This window comes from Sander lucioperca, chromosome 8 (genome assembly GCF_008315115.2).
Source record: "Sander lucioperca isolate FBNREF2018 chromosome 8, SLUC_FBN_1.2, whole genome shotgun sequence".
Taxonomy (NCBI): Eukaryota; Metazoa; Chordata; class Actinopteri; order Perciformes; family Percidae; genus Sander; species Sander lucioperca.
Window position 1 is genome coordinate 20111209 of NC_050180.1, and position 21254 is coordinate 20132462.

Consider the following 21254-nt stretch of genomic DNA (forward strand, 5'->3'; position numbering starts at 1 on the left):
CCTTTTTTTAAGACATACGGCATGCTAAAAATGTGTCTCAGTAGGATGATAATTTAATACGCTGTACACTTGTTGTTTAAGCTCATTTATACTTGATCTCTTACTATAGCTTGAACGAGCGTTCACAACACAACAGTGAAAAGAAAACAAGGCCAACACCATCATAGAGAAAAGTGGCAGTCTTGCTTTACACTCTAACCCACACTGAGCCAAATACAACTGTTGACAAGATTTGCTCTGACATCTCTTTTTGTTCTGGAGTAACGTGGCTTGAATTCTGCAGCATCCCCTTTCAACTAAAGTAGACAAGTGATAAAAAGAAAGAAAAAATCTGAACTCTGTGTGACCTCCCCATGAGACACCCTGCAGACAGAGCTGCGAACACTACCACCTCCATGTCATGCCACCAGGATTTTGTTGGATTTTGAGATGTGTAAAGAAATACTGGAAGCCATTTTTGTAATCACAATTGATTGCTTGTTCTGGTTTTGACTACAATGTTAGCTCTTTAAGTGAAAAAACATTTTAAAAATGAACTATACAACAAAAACACAAAAAATGCCAGTAACAAAGTAAATATTTTGCAAAAGACATTTTTATTTTATTCAAGTAATGAAATGTTAGTGTGCATAAGTTAATATAACATCTGTTGATAAAAATTGCCTTAAGGCCACAGCATCAAAACTAAATTAGACTGTTTTGAATCATTGTATCACATAAAGAGCATGTTGTAGAAAAGATTTAAAATACAAATGTTTTCTCAAGACAACGGGCTGTGTTTGCTATGACTCTATCACTGTCGTCAGTATATTGAAACAAACAGAAAAATACTGTAGCCAATGTATATTGTCCAGTGTCTGCTTTCCATTATGAGACAGAGAAAACCGTGGGGTTAAGAACACATCTAAACAAAGACGCTATTGTTTGTTCTTCTGTGCTTTATCTTCTACATGCCTATAAAGACAGGTATGGTTAAGTTGGAACGCATTAAAGTTAAGGCTATGTTGGGGGAAAAGAAAAGTATTTGTATGTGTGACTGCAATACAGTCAGATCAAATATTTTACTCTGAATGAGTACTTAGAGAAAATAAACCAATTTGCAGACATAATGGACAAGAACTGAAAATGTTAATTTGAAGTATTAAAAACGTGCCCCAGGGCACCACCTGCTGGATTTGTATTTTCTGTGATAAATGATTGTGCTGGTAGAGGCCATATCTGTCCCAACCAGAAACTACTACATCTATCCTGTTGGTGTATATGTCTTGTGGTGTTAGCTTTGTAAAAAGGATTTAGTGGGCTTCAGATAAGATAAGAGACAAGACAGACTTTATTGTCAACCATCTGTATACAGTGCGATGCAGTACATTGAGCAAGGAGATTGTGTTTACCTGGTCCCCGGTGCAAATCCAAAAGAATGAATAATGCAATGATGCAACTTTCAGTTTAAAATATTGAATAAATAGTGACTAGGTCCGGAACAATCAAATGTGAAGTGAATAACTTATCAAGATACTGCTATATGGCACGATAAATAAAAATGATAAAACATTACAGCACAATTTTGTTCCAACATTTATCTACTGTTTATTTATTTAATTTAAACCTGCTCAAAGTAATTATGCATGGGAAGTTTTTTATAATAATAATAACTTTTTTATAATAAAAAGAAGAAAAGAAAAATCACAACAAAACACACAAATTCAATCCAACATGAGACTTGGACATATAAAAACAAACTATAAATAGCATGACAAACAAACACGTTATATACACAAGAAACACTTAACCTTAACACATAAAGTTGCTGTTGTTAGCATGATTTGGGGCAGGCCAAAATCACTTGTAATAATGTCAAAATATTAAACTATTTGAGAAGTGATTAAATTCACTGTAGCAGCTGTATCAGTCACCTCACCAAGCCCCGCCCACGCTCCCGGAACAGGAAGTGCCTGCGCGTTGCTGCTGACGTTGGTGCTGTACAAAGTGACGATGGCGTCCACAGATCAGTCGCTCCTGGACATAACAGATAAAGAAACCCGGGAGAAATTGTCGTTATGGGATCGGCGCACCGATGCCATGGCTCCCCTCACGGAGAAACAAATGGACGCTGTCCTGGAGATCCGAGCCGCAACTGAAACGCTCTCTATCCCGTCAGAGGTGAGATGTGACTCCGGAGCCAGCTAGCTTGCTAACAGGGTTGCTAACTTACTTTCTTAACACGTCAGTGAGGTTAACTTTAACTCTGAAGCTACCTCTGTGTGAACGTAGCTCACCTTTCTCCTGCCGTGTAAACATGATATTAAAGTTCTTATGAATGTTAGCTTGTTGGCTATCTAGAGGGTTTGCACTCCGCCACGTCAAGCCGTCCAGCTAGCTTTATACGAAGGATTGTGGGTGTGTTGAACCAGAGAGCCCTGCTTTGTTTTGCAGTTGCCCATTGAGGACTTGTGCAGTCTTTCGTCGCGGTCCTTGCAGTCCCCCTTCACAGCGACTGTGCCGGCGTCAACGGAGGACGTCCTGCTCAAGGGTTTCCAGATGCTTGATATGGAGAATGACAGGATAGAAACTGCACAACAGGTGACTGTCTTTGCCAGCAGTAAACAGTGCTGTAGCCAGTCAGACATACTATATCACAATGAGATGCATGGTTTTAATACAGTGCAAATTTGTGTTGCAGTTTTTTGCCTGGTTTGCCAAGTTAGAGGCCAACATGGACCAGGATGAGAGCGCAAAATACAGGTGCAGACATGTTAAGTGCTTTACACTACACTGTGCTAAGTGTATTAGCTTGTTTAGAGGAGGGTAAGCTTAGAGTAAAGATTTTTAATAATATCAATGTACTTTGTTTGTCCCCTTAGGGAAATTCATGTTTTCATTGTGCTGTTATTTTTTCCTTATTTACACACACATGCACCTGCATCAAATGTGGAGAGATGTCAGAATGATGGGTCGCTGTACCTCTGCAGTGCCCAGGAGGTGAACTGGCACCTCTCCAGCAACCAGTCCACACTTCCTACCTGGTCCGTCCAGGACTTGAACTAGCTACCCTCCAGTTCCAAAGCAAAGTCTCTACGGACTGAGCTGCTGCTGCCACCCGCAAAGCAGTGTTATTTATTTACAGTCTATAGCAACATTTCATGACTAGTACACTCAACGTGCTTTACACTGAAATGCTTGTTTATCACTCACCCCACATCCGTCATAAAACTAGCCTGGTTTCAGACATCTGAATCGCTGCCGATATTTCAGATTTGTTCTGCGATTCAAATGGATTAAGTTGAAGGAAACAGCAATTCAGTCTGATAATCCGCCTACCTAGACATAACCTACAGACATAGACACACATTAACTAATCATAAGCCAACAAAGAAGTTTCAAGTTTGCTTTTAAAGTGGCCACAGTTGTGACAGTTGAACGTTTTAATTCATAAAGGACAGTGCATCAACTTTTCTGCTAAAACATTGTCAAACTGCTGTGCAAACCAGTAGGAAGCTTCACTGCATCATCTTGTCTTTGGGTAAGCATGCAGATAATTTGTCTGCTTTCCCTATAGGAAAACCAGAGATGATCTAAACTGCTACCAGGATCAATGCGATGCTATCCTGAAAGATGTCAGTGCTGCTCTGGAGCATTTGAACTCCCTTCAGAAACAGTATCTGTTTGTGTCCAATAAGACTGGCACCCTACATGAGGCCTGTGAACAGCTCCTAAAAGAGCAGGTAAGCTGCATGCTGTTCAATCCATCTATTAACCCAAGCCACATAATAAGCGAATCGCTGAGACTTGATCAGTAGAATATGTTTAAATTGTAATGTCACTGAATTAATTTTTTCTGTAGTCTAGGACAAGCTGAGTATTTAGTATTTGCAACCATGAACATCACTCCCAGACATAGAAACTATGGAATTAGCTGTCTGTATGGTGTAACCTCCCATGTTCTTCTGAATTGTAATTGTAAAACAATTGTAAAATTGTAAAAAGAACTGTGATAACACCCAAAGGAGTCCCCGGAGATGACTGGAAATACTGTGCAGTATCTAGTTCAGAACAGCGTGACATAGATAAAAGCTTGTCTGAATATAATATTGATAGCAAGTGTTCTGCAGGTCAAAAAAATCAGTGTTCTGCTCATTCTTTCCCTGGCATATTTAATGTTGTAGCACTGCAGTTTTCATTCTTCTCTTTTGACCTTACAGATAGAAGCTCATGTAAAAAAATATATGTAGATTGGACCATTTGAGGAACTTTAACTGAACTGAAATTAAACTGTCATATCGTGTCAACTGTGGCTTGTTGTTTTCTTTTTTTTGCAGTCAGAGCTTGTTGACCTGGCAGAGAGCATACAGCAGAAGCTGTCATATTTTAATGAGTTAGAAAACATAAACACGGTAGGCTGTTTTTTTGGTCTTCATTTTGAAACATTTGGTAAATGCACTGCATAAAATGCATTGTAAATTATGTGCGTGTTGATTTCTGATTTAGATATGAACCTAATCATCATTATTAAAGATCAGCAGTTATGTCCCAGATTAAAAAAAACATATTCCAAAGAACTTGGATGTCAGCTACATTTCCTACATAACTATTTCTAAAAAGTTTCATAAATGTACTCATCAAATTTAGTTTCATTGCCGAAACCTTTCAAACATCAAAGGGAAATCTGTAAGACTGGTTTTATAGATTTTACTTTGGCTTGGTTTCAGTAAAAAGTAAAAACAACACATTTCTGTCAGTGGTAACTGCCAAATGAAATTGAGTATAAAGCTGGAAGATTATAATTGTTTATGTTTGGAATTACTTTGAACCTAGCTTTTTCTTTGTCTTTGCAGAAACTGAACTCATCAACCTTGTCTGTAAATAGTGAAGGCTTTATACCAATGCTGTCAAAATTGGATGACTGCATTGAATATGTTTCCTCCCATGTAAGTAGCTCGCACTCTCAACATTTCAGTTCTGTATTTGCAAATCTCATTTTATTTCCAGCGATAGAATAAAATAAACACTAGATCATGTTTTTGAGCAGTACAGTAAATATGTTTAAATGCCTTCCGTGTAATAAATGCATATTTATACTACTGGAAGATTTAAGCAAGACCGTGACAACATACTGTTGACTTGGTATGATTTATGCATTGCAATACATGATATGTGATCACAATAAAAGCTGTCTAACACTTGCTTATCTCTACTGATTACAGCCCAATTTCAAGGACTATCCAGTTTATTTGGCCAAGTTTAAACAATGTCTTTCTAAAGCTATGCACTTTATGAAGATCCACATTGTAAACACTATGCAGCATCTCACAGGCCAGTTAACGAAAAGGGTAAGGGAAAGCCACATTTCCTTCTCTTACACAGTCAACAACGGTGTATAGAGGTGTTCATATTGCGTGTGCCTAGTCCAATATCAATACATGATTTAAGTCTTTTGTCTCCCCCAGGATCCAATGGGCTTGACCAACGCAGACAATGCCTTTACACTTTATTATGTTAAGTATAGAGCAGCTGCACCTAAAGTTAGAGTGAGTATGTTTATTACTCACTGAAATTATGCATAGATCTTTTTCTGTAATAAAAATATATTTTCATTGACATGTTTTCTTCTTTCAGTCACTGATTGAACAGATAGAACAGCGAGCAGAAAAGATTCCAGAGTGAGTGTCAGCATTTCTCCAGAATAAAGTAGCAGCGTTCCTGTTATATTTTTTTCCACAGTTCTTGTGCTAAATTAACTTATCCCTTCCTATATTGATGTGAGCAGATACTGTCAGCTCCTAGATGAAATTCATCAGTGCTACCTTGACCAGAGAGAGCTGCTCCTCAGTCCCAGCATTACATCCACCATTACTGACCTGACCAACCAAAACAGCAAAGACCACTGCGCATTGGTAAGGCATGACTTGTTCAAAGCAGAACTGCCCTTTAGGTGACATTTGAGCTGGCAAAGAATGCACAGTATGGTCCCTCTGGGATATTTTCTGGATTGTTTGGTGCGGACACAAAGCTGTGCACATGATAAATGAGATTGTGCACAGCAGGCATCCAAAGCATACTTCCGCTTTCTTCACAAGTGAATTACCGTGCAGAGTGTTGTTTGTATACTCTGTCATACCTTATCTATAAAGCTGTGACTATTGTGCTGTATTCCTCTACTGTTTAAAAATGTAACTCAGTAACTCCCTAAAGGTCTGCACCAAAATTCATGGTAAAATAGTCGATACTTCAGAGATAATTTTGGCACCCTGAAAGACTATGTATTTTGACGCTGTTGTGGCATTTAAAAACACTCCACTAATTGGCTTGATGGGGATGCTATAATTAAAGGTCAGAATTTCATACCACAAACGTCATAACAGCCGCCCCACCTGTCCGATATTTTTATTTTAATGAAACTTGAAAGGTTATGCATCTTGTTAATGATTGCTGTAATGGGTGCCTGCATCATTTATGTGGGAGGAGGGTGTATTTGCTTGTTTGAAGTGGAGCCCAGGAAAAGTATTGGTAGACTCTGCAGCGGGTGATCATTATGTGTATTTGTACAGGTTCGCAGTGGCTGTGCTTTTATGGTTCACGTCTGCCAGGATGAACACCAACTCTACAAAGAGTTCTTCTCTAAACCTACACCCAAACTAGAGTGAGTAGCACCCGCCTCACTGGGAACATGATCAGTGAGCACACAGAGAGCCATCGACTTGTAGCACACATGCAGGCAGAATGTGTTTGTTTAAGGCGTGACACTTAAAAATGCATGATCGCCATTTCAAGTTTTGCTTGATGTGTGCTCGAAATACCAATTGATACAGCATTGGTAGAGAATTGTATTACCATTTAAGAGCAAACACGTTTTTAACAGTTTGCATAATTATTTTTAGTCATTACTTTATTCCTTAACTTGAAAGAAAAAAGTCAAAATAATAAAAACAATTTTAGACTTCTCTCAGTTGTACAAAGCAATTAAATGGTGTTTAATCTCTGACAGCGAGCTGCTGGAGAACTTATGCTTGTCCCTGTATGACGTCCTCCGGCCTCTAATCATCCACATCATCCACCTGGAAACCCTGTCTGAGCTCTGCAGTATCCTCAAGAACGAGATGCTGGAAGACCATGTTCATAACAATGGTAGGTTAGAGCTTTTGTTCTCCTCAAAGCTTCTCACTAGGGTGTGAAATGTTAAGATACTCAGATACAGCTTTCCTGGAGTTTGGAGACTGATTATATTACCATCTTGTTACCTTGGACAGAGCCAAGCTAGTTGTTTCCTCCTGTTTCCAGTCTTTGTACTAAGCTAAGTAAGCCTGCGGTAGCTGCTAGCGTTAGCTACATATTTACCATGCAGACATGAGAGTGGTATCGATTTTGTCATCTAACTCTCGGCAAGAAAGCAAATAGGCATATATTCAAAATGTCAAACCTTTTCAAAATGTTATCACAACTTACACAGAGGTTTTGTGACGTTAACAGTCCAGTCAGTTAGTGGGTTGGTATTTGAGAACACAAACTCCAGTGAAAGTATACACTAGGGGATGTGCTTTTACCTTGCTTTTTTTATTTTTTATTTTTTTTAAATTAAATTCTGTGTTTGGCTAGAAAGCAAAGTTTGTTGTGATTTTGATAGAGGTTCAACTGTAGACTGACCTCTGACCTCTTCTATGTAGCTACTCAGTTGGGGGCCTTTGATGCATTAGTGAAGCAAATGCTGGAGGATGTCCAGGAGAGGCTGGTCTACAGGACTCACATCTACATCAACACTGATATCACAGGTTACAACCCAGCTCCAGGGGATCTGGCCTATCCTGAGAAATTGGAGATGATGGAGGTAAGTCTTGCGTGCTGAAAGTTTTTCTCTCTTTTTTTAACATCTTCAGAAACAAAACCTCAACTAATTGTAATCAGTTTAGCTTCTACTCAACCAGCTTTACACACCATCAATGTAATTACGGCTACAGCTAATGAATGTTTGTATTAGTTAAAGCTTTAGTGCATAACTTTTTAATAATAATGAACGTCTGTTACATTCAAGCCATTGAATTGCCAATGAGTTGCTACAAAGCTAATTAAGACTATCAGCTCCACAAAACTCTCTCTGTATTTCTCAACATGGCTATGTTTAGAAATTGTTGTCGTCTGGAGTCTGGCGACTTTTGCGCGCAGAAACTCGAGTAAAGACAATTACCTCTTCTGAAGAGTCCATCATGTTTTTTTTTTTTTAATCTTCTGTGTCCTTTCGTGGCTTGACTACGTAGCAACTGTGTGGAGGAGGGGTGGGGGTGAAGTGCGATCATGGAAGGCTTGTATCATGTGGATGCACCGACAGAATTGTTGTCATTACTTAGAATTCCTCATGGGGAGACAGAAACTACGCACTATAGCTTTAATGTATCGATTCGTTTTTTTGATTAATCATTTTGGACTCACTATGGACTAGTGCAATATCCTAGTAATACTAGTGCGCGCAACATTTTTTAAAGACAAAATATGTCAAACCATTCTAAATTAAGTATTGTGGTGCTGCAGAGATGTCCCGGCCTACAAATCGTATCCTACAAACAAAAGAAAAAGTCTTTGTTTGCTACAGATCCTTGCAAAAACCACACTATAATAGTTTTAATTTCTTTTATTTTCAATAATTTTCAACGAAAATGAGATTAATGATACAAAAGTAATCATTCCCTCCATATTGTGAATCATATTGCTATCGCAAATATATCAGTCAAAATAATCACAATTAGATATCGTCCTCATAACGTGCAGCCCTATGCTGCATCCACACAATTTACTTGATATGAAATCTCCCTGATGCCCTTGACATTTCTTACTGTGTATCTGGCTTTCTGTCTGTCTAAGGACTTATTTTGCAAGTTGAATATTATTTTCTGTTAATTTTGCCTTTTTAGAAACCTGTTGTTGAAGCAAATGGAAAAAGAAGAATCTAATACTTTTTATATTTTAACTCTTGCCAATAGAGAATTGCTCAAAGCTTGAAGGAAGAGCAGATGAAGCAGATGTCACAAGAGTCCATGTTTTCTGATGTTCAGCTGGAGGATCCCGATGGTAGAAGAAACAGTAATGCTGGTCCGTGTTTCCAGATTGAGATTATTATTATTATTATTTATTTATTTTTTTTTACAATGTTGGTGTTATTGTTGCCTGATGGCTCTTCCTCCTTTGTACATTGAATACAGGGAATGTAGAAGCATCACGCCTGCAGACATCGATCTCTCCTGCTGATTTGCACGGCATGTGGTACCCTACTGTCAGACGGACGCTGGTCTGTCTGTCAAAGCTCTACAGATGTATAGATGTAAGTCTTCACTTTTTATTTGTCTCTAATTTATAGTCTCCTATCCTTAAATATGGCAGGATGTGTGCTATATAGTTTTCCCACTTTAGTATTTCTTATTTCTGTGTTTCTTACTGTGACTTGGTCTTTTTCCAGAGAGCAGTCTTCCAGGGTTTATCTCAAGAAGCTTTATCTGCCTGCATCCAGTCCCTGCTTAAAGCTTCAGATATCATCCTTAAAAACAAGGTTGGCACACATGGTTAAGAATATAGTATGGTTTTGTATATTTACTGAACCTTTCAGATTTTTGTTCTTATAGATTGGCTGAATAAGGTCAGTTTCCTCTTAGATAGAATTATATTATTCAAATTCCCTCCAGCTACAGGACCCTAACTAAAGTAGCTTGGATGTAATTTAAAGTTTTATTGTAATGAATGCTTTATTATGCTCAGCAGACCATCCTTTATTTATGGGCTTCTGTCACCTTCAAATTTGCTGTCTATCTGTGCTAACTGGCCCGTTTCAACCTAACACTTCAAATTAAAGCAGCAGCATCAATCTCAGAGAATGTGTTCCCACCCCATGTTGATGATGTCTTTTTCCAATGTTTTAGTTGCTAGCTGAGCAATAAATAGCTATAGCTGCCTTGTTTTAGTCACAGTTACATGTCCCTTTCCAACTATGGTTAATCAGGAGTTATCAATTAGACAAATCCCCTTATCGTCTCCAAGCTTGTGCTTTTTATGTTCTCTGTAGCTTGGATAGTCAGCCGATGCCCTTTTGTTTTGGCAGCCTGCAGTGTGGATTTAACAGTGTGCTATCACTTTCTCTAGACACAAATAGATGGGCAACTTTTCCTGATCAAGCACCTGCTGATAGTGCGTGAACAGATTGCCCCATTTCACACCGATTTTACCATCAAGGAAATCTCGGTGGACCTGAAGAAAACGCGAGGTAAGATAATTAAAGGTGGCGGGAACATTGGTGTTCAGCTCCATAAAGCCAGTCATTACATTCTCATGCTCATTAAGCAACTTGTGCCTATCACATGCACCGGTGGCAACAATTAATGTGGAAATTACAGTGTAATCCAACACAATAATGTACATTAACTGATGGCTCACAGGGCAGATTGCTCCTCTTGTCATCCTCCTCTCAGTCAAGGCCATATTAAACTGGTAGCACTAGAGGGCACTCTAATTCTACACAGCCCAGATTTAATCTCTCTGCTTTTGTGTGAAGATGCTGCCTTCAAAATCCTGAACCCTAAGGCTGTTCCCAAATTCTTCCGATTGAACAGTCACAACGCAATACTTGAATTCCTGTTGGAGGTAGTGTTTCTGTTTTTTTTAACCTATTTTATTAAACCTACCATACACTTTATGTACTTTGATAGAACCCTGCCTTAGGGAAGCGCCACTTGATAGTACTAAACCCTTCGTCTCTGTGGCCCCCAGGGAACACCAGAGATAAAGGAGCACTACATTGACTCTAAGAAGGATGTGGACCGAAACCTGAAGTTCAGCTGCGAGCAGTTCATCCAGCAGCAGACTCAGATCTTTGTGGGGAACCTTGAGGAGTTTCTCACCAAGGTAACCGTCAGAGCAGTTAGAAGGCAGACTTTGCCTCAGGCAGCGACGGCTCATCCTGACCTTCATTTTTTCAGCTTTCACTTTTAAAAACCTTTTCAAAAAAGCATGTGCTTATTCACGTATCACTGAAGGTCTTGGCACGTTACTGACAACTGAAGATAAAATGTCTGTTTTTTTTTAGCTAGGAGATCTGTGTGTGTGTGTGTGTGTGTGTGTGTGTGTGTGTGTGTGTTTGTGTGTGTGTTCTGAAATCTTTCGAAGCAGGAATTGTGCAGCAATAATTCGCTACTGGTCTTTTTTCTTTCTGCCCACATCACTCCAGTTTTCTATTAAATAACTACTCTTTATCAAATTCAAGACTTAGCAAAATGTCCATGACAGATTCTTGTACTTGTTTACACGGCTTATAGTAACACCAGTGCCATTTAAGATTTTTCCAGATTGTAATGGTTTGTTTTGACTGTCACGGCACTCAGGTTGCAGCTCTTAAAACTATGGCTATCGAAGGTGGTCCCACGTACAGTCTGTCTCAACAACCTTGGGCACAGCCAGGTAAGATTTGTCTCAGAACTGCCACTGGCATCACACTGTAATTCATCAAAACTTGTATAGCAAATGCTAGAGGGCATGGCAATGTTTTTTTTTTTTTTTTCCTGCTTTTCCTCAGTCATTTTTTTCTCTTTTCAGCAAAGATCAACGATATAGTGATGGCTACCTACCGGGTGATGAAGAGCAAGCTGCCAAGCACGTTACAGAGCATGTCCTTGTACTTAGCCAATAGAGACACGGAATTCATCCTTTTCAAGCCTGTCCGGGTGGGTGGCAGAAACGCTAGGTTGTAGCATGTGTTGCATTAGTCAGTTTTTTTTTGCAAGTCCTTGTTAAAGCGCAAGTAATTGTTTCATACAGTATTTACAAAACAGGAATACCATGCACTTGCAGTGAAATGACAAATCACAAATTTTCTGAAAAGGGGTAAATTAGAGGTTATTCACATGTATCACTGAGGAGTCCTTTTGTGTTTCTGTCCCCTCATATATATTGAAATGTTAGGCCTATTGTGCAGCGGTGTGTGCAGACATAACCATGTAAACAAACCTCTTACAGCATCAGAAGTCATTAATGATTTACATTTATTCATTGGCAAGGCTTAGTCACTGTAGTAAAATACCTGTCAATCAATTTTAGAGCGATACATTTTTTGGCTTTGAGATTGTGCCTTTAGCTATAAATTACAGTGCGATTGAACTCTAATAGAGAAATCTTTGTGCTGCCTGTGTACTGTTTATCAAGGTGCCAGGTGAAGTTGAATGAGAGGGAAAACAAAATTCTGCGGTTGACATGGAAACAAGATAGTGAGGGGACATTGGCCAGATGGAAATGTAGTATTAATTTCCCTCCAGCACTCAGTAATAGGATGGCTTTTCCCACAGAATAACATCCAGCAGGTATTCCAAAGACTGCATGCCTTGCTTCAGGAGGAATACAGCGGAGAAGACCTTCAAATCATTGCATGTCCATCGATGGAGCAGGTTAGTACTGTTGTGTTAGCACAGCCCAAGGGCACTTGACATAGTTTTAATAATACCGCTGCAACATCCAAAACTGCTGAGAGCAACTTTAGTGGAGAAAGAGAGAGTTTTTTTTTTTTTTTTTTTTACGTTTCTCTTTCAGATTAACCTACTGCTGTCTGTGAATAAGTAATGTCCAAGTTCGGCCTGGCAGTGCTGGTCAAACCCTCTCTGGATAGCAATGGGATGTTGCAACTCCAACCATGACCAGGAGCTGTGAGGATTCGAGATGACCAGAGAAGCTGCACCTGAGCTCCAAGCGGTCTTTGGTGTTTTTTGCCCCCAACGTCTCCTTCCAGGCAGCGCGGCAATGGTTATGTTTAGGGTTAGGGTTAGCTGACTGGAAGGCGCTGTTGGAGGCAAAAAAACACCATCGAGCGCTACAAGCTTGACCGGGAGCTCTGAACTGACGGCGACAAAAACGAAAGCCAAAGATTCTTGAGTTAAGTATGTTGAGGTTCAGGTATTCATCTTGAAGTCCATAACAAACTGGGAAGTGGAGGGTATTATTTTGGGTACTGAGTTGATTTTGTTTGACTTACATTGAAGGTGGTAGTGTTGTGGTAAGGGTTGCTTTCATGTAGGAGAAATCCATTTTTGATAAGGGTGGATTTGTGATCACAGTTGCATCTCTCTGTTAAAGGCATACAATGTAATTTTTCCCTATTCGGTCCCCCTACAGGTTGTCTCATTGGAACTACAGCTTGTGTGGCTGTAGTTCCAATGAGACAACCTGTATGGGGACCGAAGAGGGAAAAGTTACATAGTATGGCTTTAACACCAAATTGTTTCGAATGAAAAATAATTTGCACACTATGTGAGGATGGGGGGGGGGGGGGGGGGGGAATTGTATTAGGAGTCTTCATACAAGGACACTTTGGGTGTGCAAATAGAGGCACCAAAGCGTCGTTCATCAATCAGGTAGCTAATGGCCAGTAAGGGGGCTCGCATTCAGATAGCTAGTTTCTCTCTATGGGTTTGGAAGTATAGTAAGACAAAAATGCTGCAAAATATTTTATTCCTCTATTTTAAAATGTAACAGCCTTTGTAAAATTTAGGTTTAACTCAATGATGGCCTGATGTGCTTATAAGATGCTCAGGTCCAGCAGATTTTCCCCTCTGATCACAGCAAAATCCAGTCAGCTGTTCTTTACTTGTCGGATGTTTTCTTAAAGATTCTTCCACGTTCCCTCTTGTGAATGTTTCTGTTATTCTGTTGCAAATATGTAAACAAAATACAATGATATCTTATGTTTTATATATGTTTTCTTTTATACATAGGTTGATTACAACTAATATGCTTTTACTCTGGCAAAATAATGGACCTTAGCAGTTTTGCACTGTATGATTTATGGATATGTTTCCTAGTGGTCTTCACAGAGTTAATAAAAGTAACAGGACACTGGCAATGTGACATTTGCTTTGGTGTGTCCCATGTAAAATGATGTACAGTCATATTATTTATGAACATTCTGATTAAAAACAAAAAAAAGGTCAATGATGTTCTTTGGTTTATTGCTAGAAAGCACTTTGTCATTGAATTCAAATTCTCTGCACACTACAGTACGAGTCACTTCACACAAATGAGAAACTGCCATTCAAGGACATCATCGGCTTTAGGGGGTCTTCTTGGCAGACTGTTGCCGTTTCATTGGCAGCCGCTGTCTTTCCATCTGTGAGATGAGGCTTTGCTGGGTCTTGACCTTCTGTGGACTGACAGTCTTTTGAAAGGTGATGAGGGACTGGATGTTCTGGAGCAGGACATTGATCTCTGCAGTCTTCTGCTGCAGATACCTCTGAAGCATGTCAGGCCCCGGCAGCATTAGACCTTTTCCTTGATTTGGCTGTGACAACAAGGAATTCTAAAGTAAAGCAGAATCAATGATTTGGCCTAAAATTGGGTCTCGTTTTCTCATCCCTTGTATTTCTGCTATTGCTACAAATTAATATTAAATTAATACCACAATAACTTACTTTCAATTTTGTCCCTACATTAAGCCGTACACTGCGTTCGCTGGAGGTGAAAGTGATGCAGATGTGCTCTTGGGATTGGATGCGGATGTTGAGGTTAGGGCTCATTGTCAGGCCAAGGGGCTGGTACGGCGGAGCATGAACATGATCCTTATCGTCCAGCCAGCCCCAATGTTTCTTCAAATCTCCTGTGTCACTGCAGTAGGTGCCTCCCCATGGAGTCAGATTCACCCTAATAAAGAGAAGCAGCTTGTGAACAATAACACCCTCGGGGGTTTTGGTCTCTCACTCAGACAGTCATATCTGTCTGCTTCTACAGAGCTGCTGATAATGAAATAGATTTTATTTACAACATAATATGCAGATTTTATGTCAGTTATATTTATGAAATATGATATTAGGAATGATTAAATAACCAATCATACCAAATGCTGCCATTGTTGTGATAACAGGTAGCCTCTCCTCTGGTGGTGAAAACAGCCTGAATGCAAGGCTGCAGATGTTTGTCCTCCAGGACCAGCACACAACACCAGTCAGCAGACTGTGAAGCGGACAGAAGAATAGCCAGCCTTCCTGACGGATAGCTTTTAAATATGATTAAGGTGAAAAATCAAACATTAAGTCTTTATGATATCATGTCAGTTTGATTCACCTTAAAGGATACCACACCTGCCCAGTTCCATCTGGGAAAATCACAATAAATGTTTGACCACTGTTGTAGTGTTTGACAAGTGGTGTCGTCCTCTGTTGAACCAAACAGATGTATTAATTAATGTTGGCTTCTATACTCTCAGCTGTAGTCATGATAGGGTGTTTTAACAGATGACAATACCTTCTGTCTAGCATTTGCTCCATTGAAAGAAAAAGTGTTTTCAATATCCACACTTTCTATTTCAGGGAATGAAACTTCCTTCATGGCAGTCAAAGCATCTTCAGTGAGTCGATTATGTAGAGTGGCAGACACTAGTTTGTGTGCTGTAATATAGGTAAAGGTGGCATGGATGAACAAGAGGAAAAGATTGTGTGTGTGTGTGAGTGTGAGACCTGCTTTCGGGGTCTGATGATAGAAGCTTTCAAATTCCAAACCTTTCAACCTGCAGTGTAAAATGTAGCATCCGAGATTCAATGGCATATCAATTTAATTTGAAAACCATGTAATGGTGGAATCCAGAAATGGACAAGAGTGATCCTGACCTTTCATCTTTCTGCATCGCTGGGTCCCTATCAGTCACAGTTTCGTTACTGATACCCGCTGCACCCTTTAGCAAAATCTGTGATATCTTCCATGCCTTCTCACAGCAGAAAAACTGGCGCAAAGAGAGAAAGTGTAAATGTAAAAATGCTATAAAGTTCTAACATCATATTTATTATTATTACTCATCTCCTATAGAAGCAAATCATAGCCTAATTGTAAAATGAGACTCAATGGGAAGTATGTCATTCTTAAGTGGTTCTCGAAAAATAATTGATTTTTACAAAGAGTTTACAAATTCAGACAAATTCATGTGTCCAGAAAAAAATATTCAATATTTGTTGCTCAATGAGTCAAATTCTGATGTAAATTAAGTCAGTAATCAGATTGCTTGACATTTCGACACTAAAATTCAATATAAAATCTGATCAACCAGGGATACTTTTTCCTCTTGTATTTTAGGCAGGTCAGATGTTCGGATCACAGAGTATGGCTGAAAGAACATCTGATCCATCCAGGTATGATTGCTTATTCTGTAACATGAACCACTGATTGGACGTCTGCATTTGAAAACTCTAAAAACTAGTTCGAGACTAGAGTCTACAGCCATGCTAGCGAATCTGAGGCTATACTTAGGCACAGCTATGTTTTAAGCTAAATGCTAACATCCACATGCTAAAATGCTCACCATGACAATGCTAACACAACTGCTGGTGGCGTTAGACAACACATTCTCACTCCCATTGCGTAAAATACGGACGCTTGGTCCGGTGCCTTTGATGTTGTTATTGAAGCTAAAAGTCTCCTTAACGTCATATCTAAACGTGCTTGGTCTGGACTATTGGCATCACTTTTGACGCAGAGGTTAAGGAAAAGGTCGTGGGTGGGCTTATAAAAAGGTACGTTTCCATGACACGCGGGACAAGAACGGGACAGTTGGGTTTAGGAAACGTGACACGCAAGACACGAACCCTGGTCTACTGAGTGAAAGTCCTGTGTTGTTTGACCCATAATAGGAAAACACGACGGCAAATAGGAAAACACGACGGCAAATAGGAAAACACGACGGCAAATAGGAAAACACAACGGCAAATAGGAAAACACGACGGCAAATAGGAAAACACGACAGCAAATATGAAAACACGACAGCAAATATGAAAACACGACGGCAAATATGAAAACACGACCGACAGCAAATATGAAAACACGACGGCAAATATGAAAACACGACAGCAAATAAGAAAACACAACGGCAAATAGGAAAACACAACGGCAAATAGGAAAACACGACAGCAAATAGGAAAACACTTTTTCAATTTAAAATTGCACTTCAGGGCCACCGTATGCTACCGTTGTCGCTCTTAATGCTATGTTATCTTCAATCGCTGTGTAGCTGCTGCTCTCCCCGGTGCGTTCTACACACGCTGAAGGGTGCTTTTTGCGTCGTATCTGACGCTGACAGCCACTGCCCAAGTGTCCGTATTTTACGAGTTCGGAGTGAGAACGGGTTGCGTTAGAGGAAAAGTCAGAAGATCATCAAAGTCAAGGATTTATCTTCTTTGCATCATGGATATATGTACCAAATACTATGGCAGTCCATCAAATAGTCGTCAAGATGTTTCACTCTATATATATAATAGCACTACAAGGAAAGTCAGGCGATCACATAAGTCAGTTGGCTTCATTCTCTGCCTACCTAATTTGATGACAACCATCCAGTAGTTGCTGAGGCAGTTCTGTCTGGACCAAAGTGGTTGACAGACCAACATTGCTAAAAATAATTCAAGCCACCTAAATTCAGATGGTTGTTAAATAGTTAAATGCCATGAACTTAGTGTAATTTCAATTTCCACATTAAGTATTCAGAAGTGATTAAATGTCAATTAGGTGATTCAATTTATCATGGCTATTATTTGCTTCCATATTCATCTCAAGTCCAAGCTGCACACTTGACACTGAATGCAACTCTTCATTCAGCAAAATGAGCAAAGTCACAGTTTTTTTTCCCAGTTCCGTCAGTTTTTATTTAACATGAGCATGTCACCATATCAACAGTAGTGTTAGCTGCACACCCACTCTCACCTCTTTTGGGTCAACACTGTTTGCTATCTGATCACTGGTCACTGGGGGTTTCTTCAGCTGCTGGCAGTGCAAGCAGCAAATGTTTAACACAGTCTGCAGCGACTCCTCTGATGAGTCTGATCCACTTGAGGATGTGATCTGAAAATGTAAGAACAAAAAGAAATCCTACTTTCTTTCTCAAAAAGACACTGTCACGAATACATCCAAATATTCCAGTTAATGAGGTGTTCAAAAAGCGTGTTACAGCCTGGCATGTTTTGCAACATGCTGCAGCAGTGACAGTCAAGTTTTGACACAAGACAAACGCAGACTAATTGCATGTTCCATAAATGAATTCATATTTATACGAGAAGAGGAAGAGGAGCAGTTTAAAAGTGGAATTTTCCTCCATACCTTGTCCAGGTTAGTTAAAGACTCCTCAGTTTCTCCTTGGAAGGCTGCAGGTTTTTGGGGAGTTTCCTTGCTGAGCGAATCCAACACTTCATTATCTGGGGATATCTCCAACTCAGACTTCATGTTTTTAGAAACGCTCTGAGGAGAAAAAACAAAGGCACTTCATAATTTATTAACTTCTTTGAGGTCTTTAACTTGTGCTTCATGAATAAATCAAAGTCATGTCTCTGGATACCATGTAATATCATCTCTCACAAGATAAAACTTACACTGTGACAAGGATAGACAAGGCTATGAAACCTTCAGTATTTCTTTGGCAATAGTAAAATTATCTCTAAAACATAGAAAAAATAATTTATATATGCTAATTGCATATTCACCCCATCTCTAAGGTCTCTCTACAAAGTATGTTTCAAATGTTAGTTTAATGACAAAGCTAGTCAAGTTCAGATAAACCTCTCCTACTCTTGAGTGTCCTCTCAAAGCTTTTACTTTGTCAAGGACATCATCACTAAGAGAGAGAAGGGAATTTTACAAGCAAGAATACCTCACTGCAAGTTTGTCATTGTGAACCATCTTCTGGGTATATTTACTACATTTTAACATACTGACCTGCTCAAATAGTAACCCCAGATTATTGTGAGGAGCTTTTGATGTTTCTTGGTTTGGGTATTTATAGTCTGAAAATGCAAAAACAAATATATAGAATGATCTCAGATATTCCCAGCCATTTACCAACCAAGGTCAGAGATTCATAATTAGCATGACATGTGAAGAAAGTACCTTGACTGCACTCTTCCTCATGTCTCCAGTCAGTCTGTGTACCAACGCTGATTCTGGTGACGACTCTCCCATCAAATGCATGGATCGTCAGATATTCAGGTGAGCTTAAGCTGGAACCAGTTCTTTATTATCAGATTAATAAGCCAAAATACGTACAGAGGATGGATGCAATAGCTCAAGCACCTGCACAATATAATACAACTGCCCTGCAATAAGTACTAGCTACTGTATGGGAAGCAAGATGTTGTCAAATAGATGCTGATTCAACTTCATGTTTGAAGAAGGTCTACAGTGGACACATGCAGCTTTTCTCTTTTCATCATCCTTTAAAAGGTAAGACAATATCACATAAAATCAAGATTTCTGTCTTGGATCTCCATTGGCTGCACTGCTTAGTATCACTGTTTATGATGCTGTAACTAAAGTCAATTTGTGGCATTTCTTTTCAAACCTCTGTTTGTTTACAAGTCCACGATTTGTAGTCGAAGCCATCTCAGTTGATTTGCCTTGCGAATGTTTCAAGTGTGTCAGTCTTCTCCTTGGTATCCTTGACTCATTGTGAAACAGAGGTGTGCAGAGAAACCACAAATTAATGAATTAATAAACAAAACATTTTGAATCAGATACAGAATGTTTTGCTCCTATTGTACCATAGCAACCACAGACAAATAAGAAACTGTTTCTATGACAGAATAATTAACAGAAATGGGAGAATAAGCGAGAAAACTGAACTCATGTTCTTTGTTGTTTGATCACTTTTCTTCTATGGTTTTCACCACTGCCATTACCTTCAGTTGTTGAAGATAAGATTAGGACCCTTTTAATGATCCCCAGAGGGGAAATTGTGCAGCAGCACAAGGACAGAAATGAGTACAGATAAATAGTGAAAAGTAAAATAAAAGTATATCAAATAAAAATTTGAATATAAATGAAAATAAGAACTATAGCCTATGGGAGCAATTCAACTCATAACTACAAGGCAAGCAGTACACATACAGTACCCACGACCAGTGTACTTAAACTAATAGTGCGCAATATTGTCTTGAGTGAAATTACATAGTGGTGTAATAAGTATTGTGGTTATAACATTACATCGCTTATCATATATATATATATATATATATATATATATATATATATATATATAAATATACATATACATATATATACATACATACAGTAAGTGTTTTTAGTTTTTTAATGTTATCAATTCGTTTGACTTTTTTCTTATACTGGGTAGTAATTATTTTTTTTTTTCCTTTAAAACATTTAATTATCATACAGACATTGCAAACCTTGTGCTTGGGCAATACTGTATGTAATTATGCTCATGCTAAAGCAAATGTAAATCTGACTGAGAGAAAGCAAGAGAAAAAGGACGAGAACTGTTTTTGATATCTCTGAAGTGTGTTTTCACCATCTGCAATTCATGTAAAAATCTTAAGTGTAAAGCCCAGTTTAGACCAAAGAATCACGACAGTGTAAATCAGCCACATACCCACATCCATGTGCTGTATGAGCTCAATAATTAAGTCTGGTAATGACACTAATTCACAGCCTTCCAGTGGACCATATAAAGTAATGGACATAAATAATTACAGTAGTCTGCAATTGACAAATAGACTAGTTATAATAGATTAAAAGAATGTTACCATAAGCTACAATTAAACTGAAAATGCATCGGAATGAAGTTCTGACTGATCTTTCTAAACCTAGATCTACTTGTTTTCATTGTACATGCACTGTGCCTTTTGACACATTAATATGTTGATTGAAAAGCCTATGTGATGCATACACCATGATGTATTCTGTTTTGATAAGGGATGATACTAACATTGTTTGTTAATCACAAGAATCTTGGGATTATTTCTTTCTGTCTATTCTTCTCAAATGTCTACTAAATAACGACATAAAAGAACCTTTGGTAGAGAAAAAGGATATAAATTCATTAAAAAATTATTATTTTAATTAAAAGTTATGCCTGCAATGTAATATGAAGTTGCAATAGATGGAAAAAATAGCACCCCTTAAAATCTATATATCCAGACTGATCTCATGAAGTGGCGTATGTATGACACGCCAATTCGTATGCCATTTTTGGCGTGTTATCAAGACGCATACTTGCTTTTTAGCATATTTATCAACGCCGTTTGACCTCCATTAACTTACATTACCTTGCGATTGCGTGTGAATTTACGCAGTAGCGAGTAGTATGAAAGGGCGAAAATCTGTGTAGGGAGGTTGGTCGTGGTGGTGGATGGGTAAAACACAGGACTTTCACCCAGGAGACCGGGGATCGTGTCCCGCGTGTCACATTTCCAAAACTCAATGTCGCTTTCTCGCGATAACACGCCAAGTGGCATGTATGTTTACGTCCGCTGTGTACA

At 38.9% G+C, this 21254-nt stretch overlaps 2 protein-coding genes across 4 annotated transcripts; one reads left to right on the forward strand and one right to left on the reverse strand.

Moving 5' to 3' along the window:
* The first annotated feature begins 1935 nt into the window (after positions 1 to 1935).
* Positions 1936 to 12862, forward strand: cog3 (component of oligomeric golgi complex 3). The gene is made up of 24 exons (XM_036004417.1): positions 1936 to 2160; positions 2434 to 2580; positions 2681 to 2742; positions 3557 to 3722; positions 4317 to 4391; positions 4833 to 4925; positions 5202 to 5327; positions 5445 to 5525; positions 5614 to 5657; positions 5765 to 5891; positions 6546 to 6637; positions 6983 to 7122; positions 7659 to 7819; positions 8967 to 9075; positions 9186 to 9304; positions 9440 to 9529; positions 10117 to 10237; positions 10526 to 10614; positions 10741 to 10875; positions 11352 to 11427; positions 11563 to 11690; positions 12309 to 12407; positions 12550 to 12702; positions 12830 to 12862. The coding sequence occupies exons 1-23, from the start codon at positions 1993 to 1995 to the stop codon at positions 12577 to 12579; spliced, it is 2478 nt and encodes an 825-aa protein (XP_035860310.1). The 5' UTR covers positions 1936 to 1992; the 3' UTR covers positions 12580 to 12702; positions 12830 to 12862.
* A 1068-nt stretch (positions 12863 to 13930) lies between these two features.
* Positions 13931 to 19478, reverse strand: LOC116047584 (glutamate-rich protein 6-like). Of its 3 annotated transcripts, XM_036004419.1 has the most exons (12): positions 19319 to 19478; positions 18868 to 18989; positions 18697 to 18764; positions 18085 to 18222; positions 17692 to 17829; positions 15612 to 15724; positions 15504 to 15511; positions 15250 to 15392; positions 15082 to 15161; positions 14843 to 15001; positions 14421 to 14649; positions 13931 to 14290 (listed from the first exon to the last, which is right to left on the reverse strand). In XM_036004419.1, exons 1-12 carry the CDS (start codon positions 19357 to 19359, stop codon positions 14063 to 14065), a joined length of 1467 nt encoding a protein of 488 aa, XP_035860312.1. In that variant the 5' UTR covers positions 19360 to 19478; the 3' UTR covers positions 13931 to 14062. The 3 variants fall into 3 exon arrangements, with proteins under 3 accessions (XP_035860312.1, XP_031152335.1, XP_035860311.1); XM_031296475.2 differs by having other exon boundaries at positions 15250 to 15511; positions 18868 to 18977; XM_036004418.1 differs by having other exon boundaries at positions 15250 to 15511.
* Between the last annotated feature and the right edge of the window lie 1776 nt (positions 19479 to 21254).

What these genes read in the sequence shown, in the direction of transcription:
- cog3 (XM_036004417.1), top strand. Translation starts at nt 1,993, where the DNA reads ATGGCGTCCACAGATCAGTCGCTCCTGGACATAACAGATAAAGAAACC. An exon ending in AGTTAGAAAACATAAACACG is followed by an intron (nt 4,392 to 4,832) that starts GTAGGCTGTTTT and finishes TTGTCTTTGCAG; the next exon opens with AAACTGAACTCATCAACCTT. An exon ending in AGAAATTGGAGATGATGGAG is followed by an intron (nt 7,820 to 8,966) that starts GTAAGTCTTGCG and finishes TCTTGCCAATAG; the next exon opens with AGAATTGCTCAAAGCTTGAA.
- LOC116047584 (XM_036004418.1), bottom strand. Translation starts at nt 19,359, where the DNA reads ATGGCTTCGACTACAAATCGTGGACTTGTAAACAAACAGAG. An exon ending in CTTTAACTAACCTGGACAAG is followed by an intron (nt 17,830 to 18,084) that starts GTATGGAGGAAA and finishes TTACATTTTCAG; the next exon opens with ATCACATCCTCAAGTGGATC. An exon ending in GAGCAAATGCTAGACAGAAG is followed by an intron (nt 15,162 to 15,249) that starts GTATTGTCATCT and finishes TTGGTTCAACAG; the next exon opens with AGGACGACACCACTTGTCAA.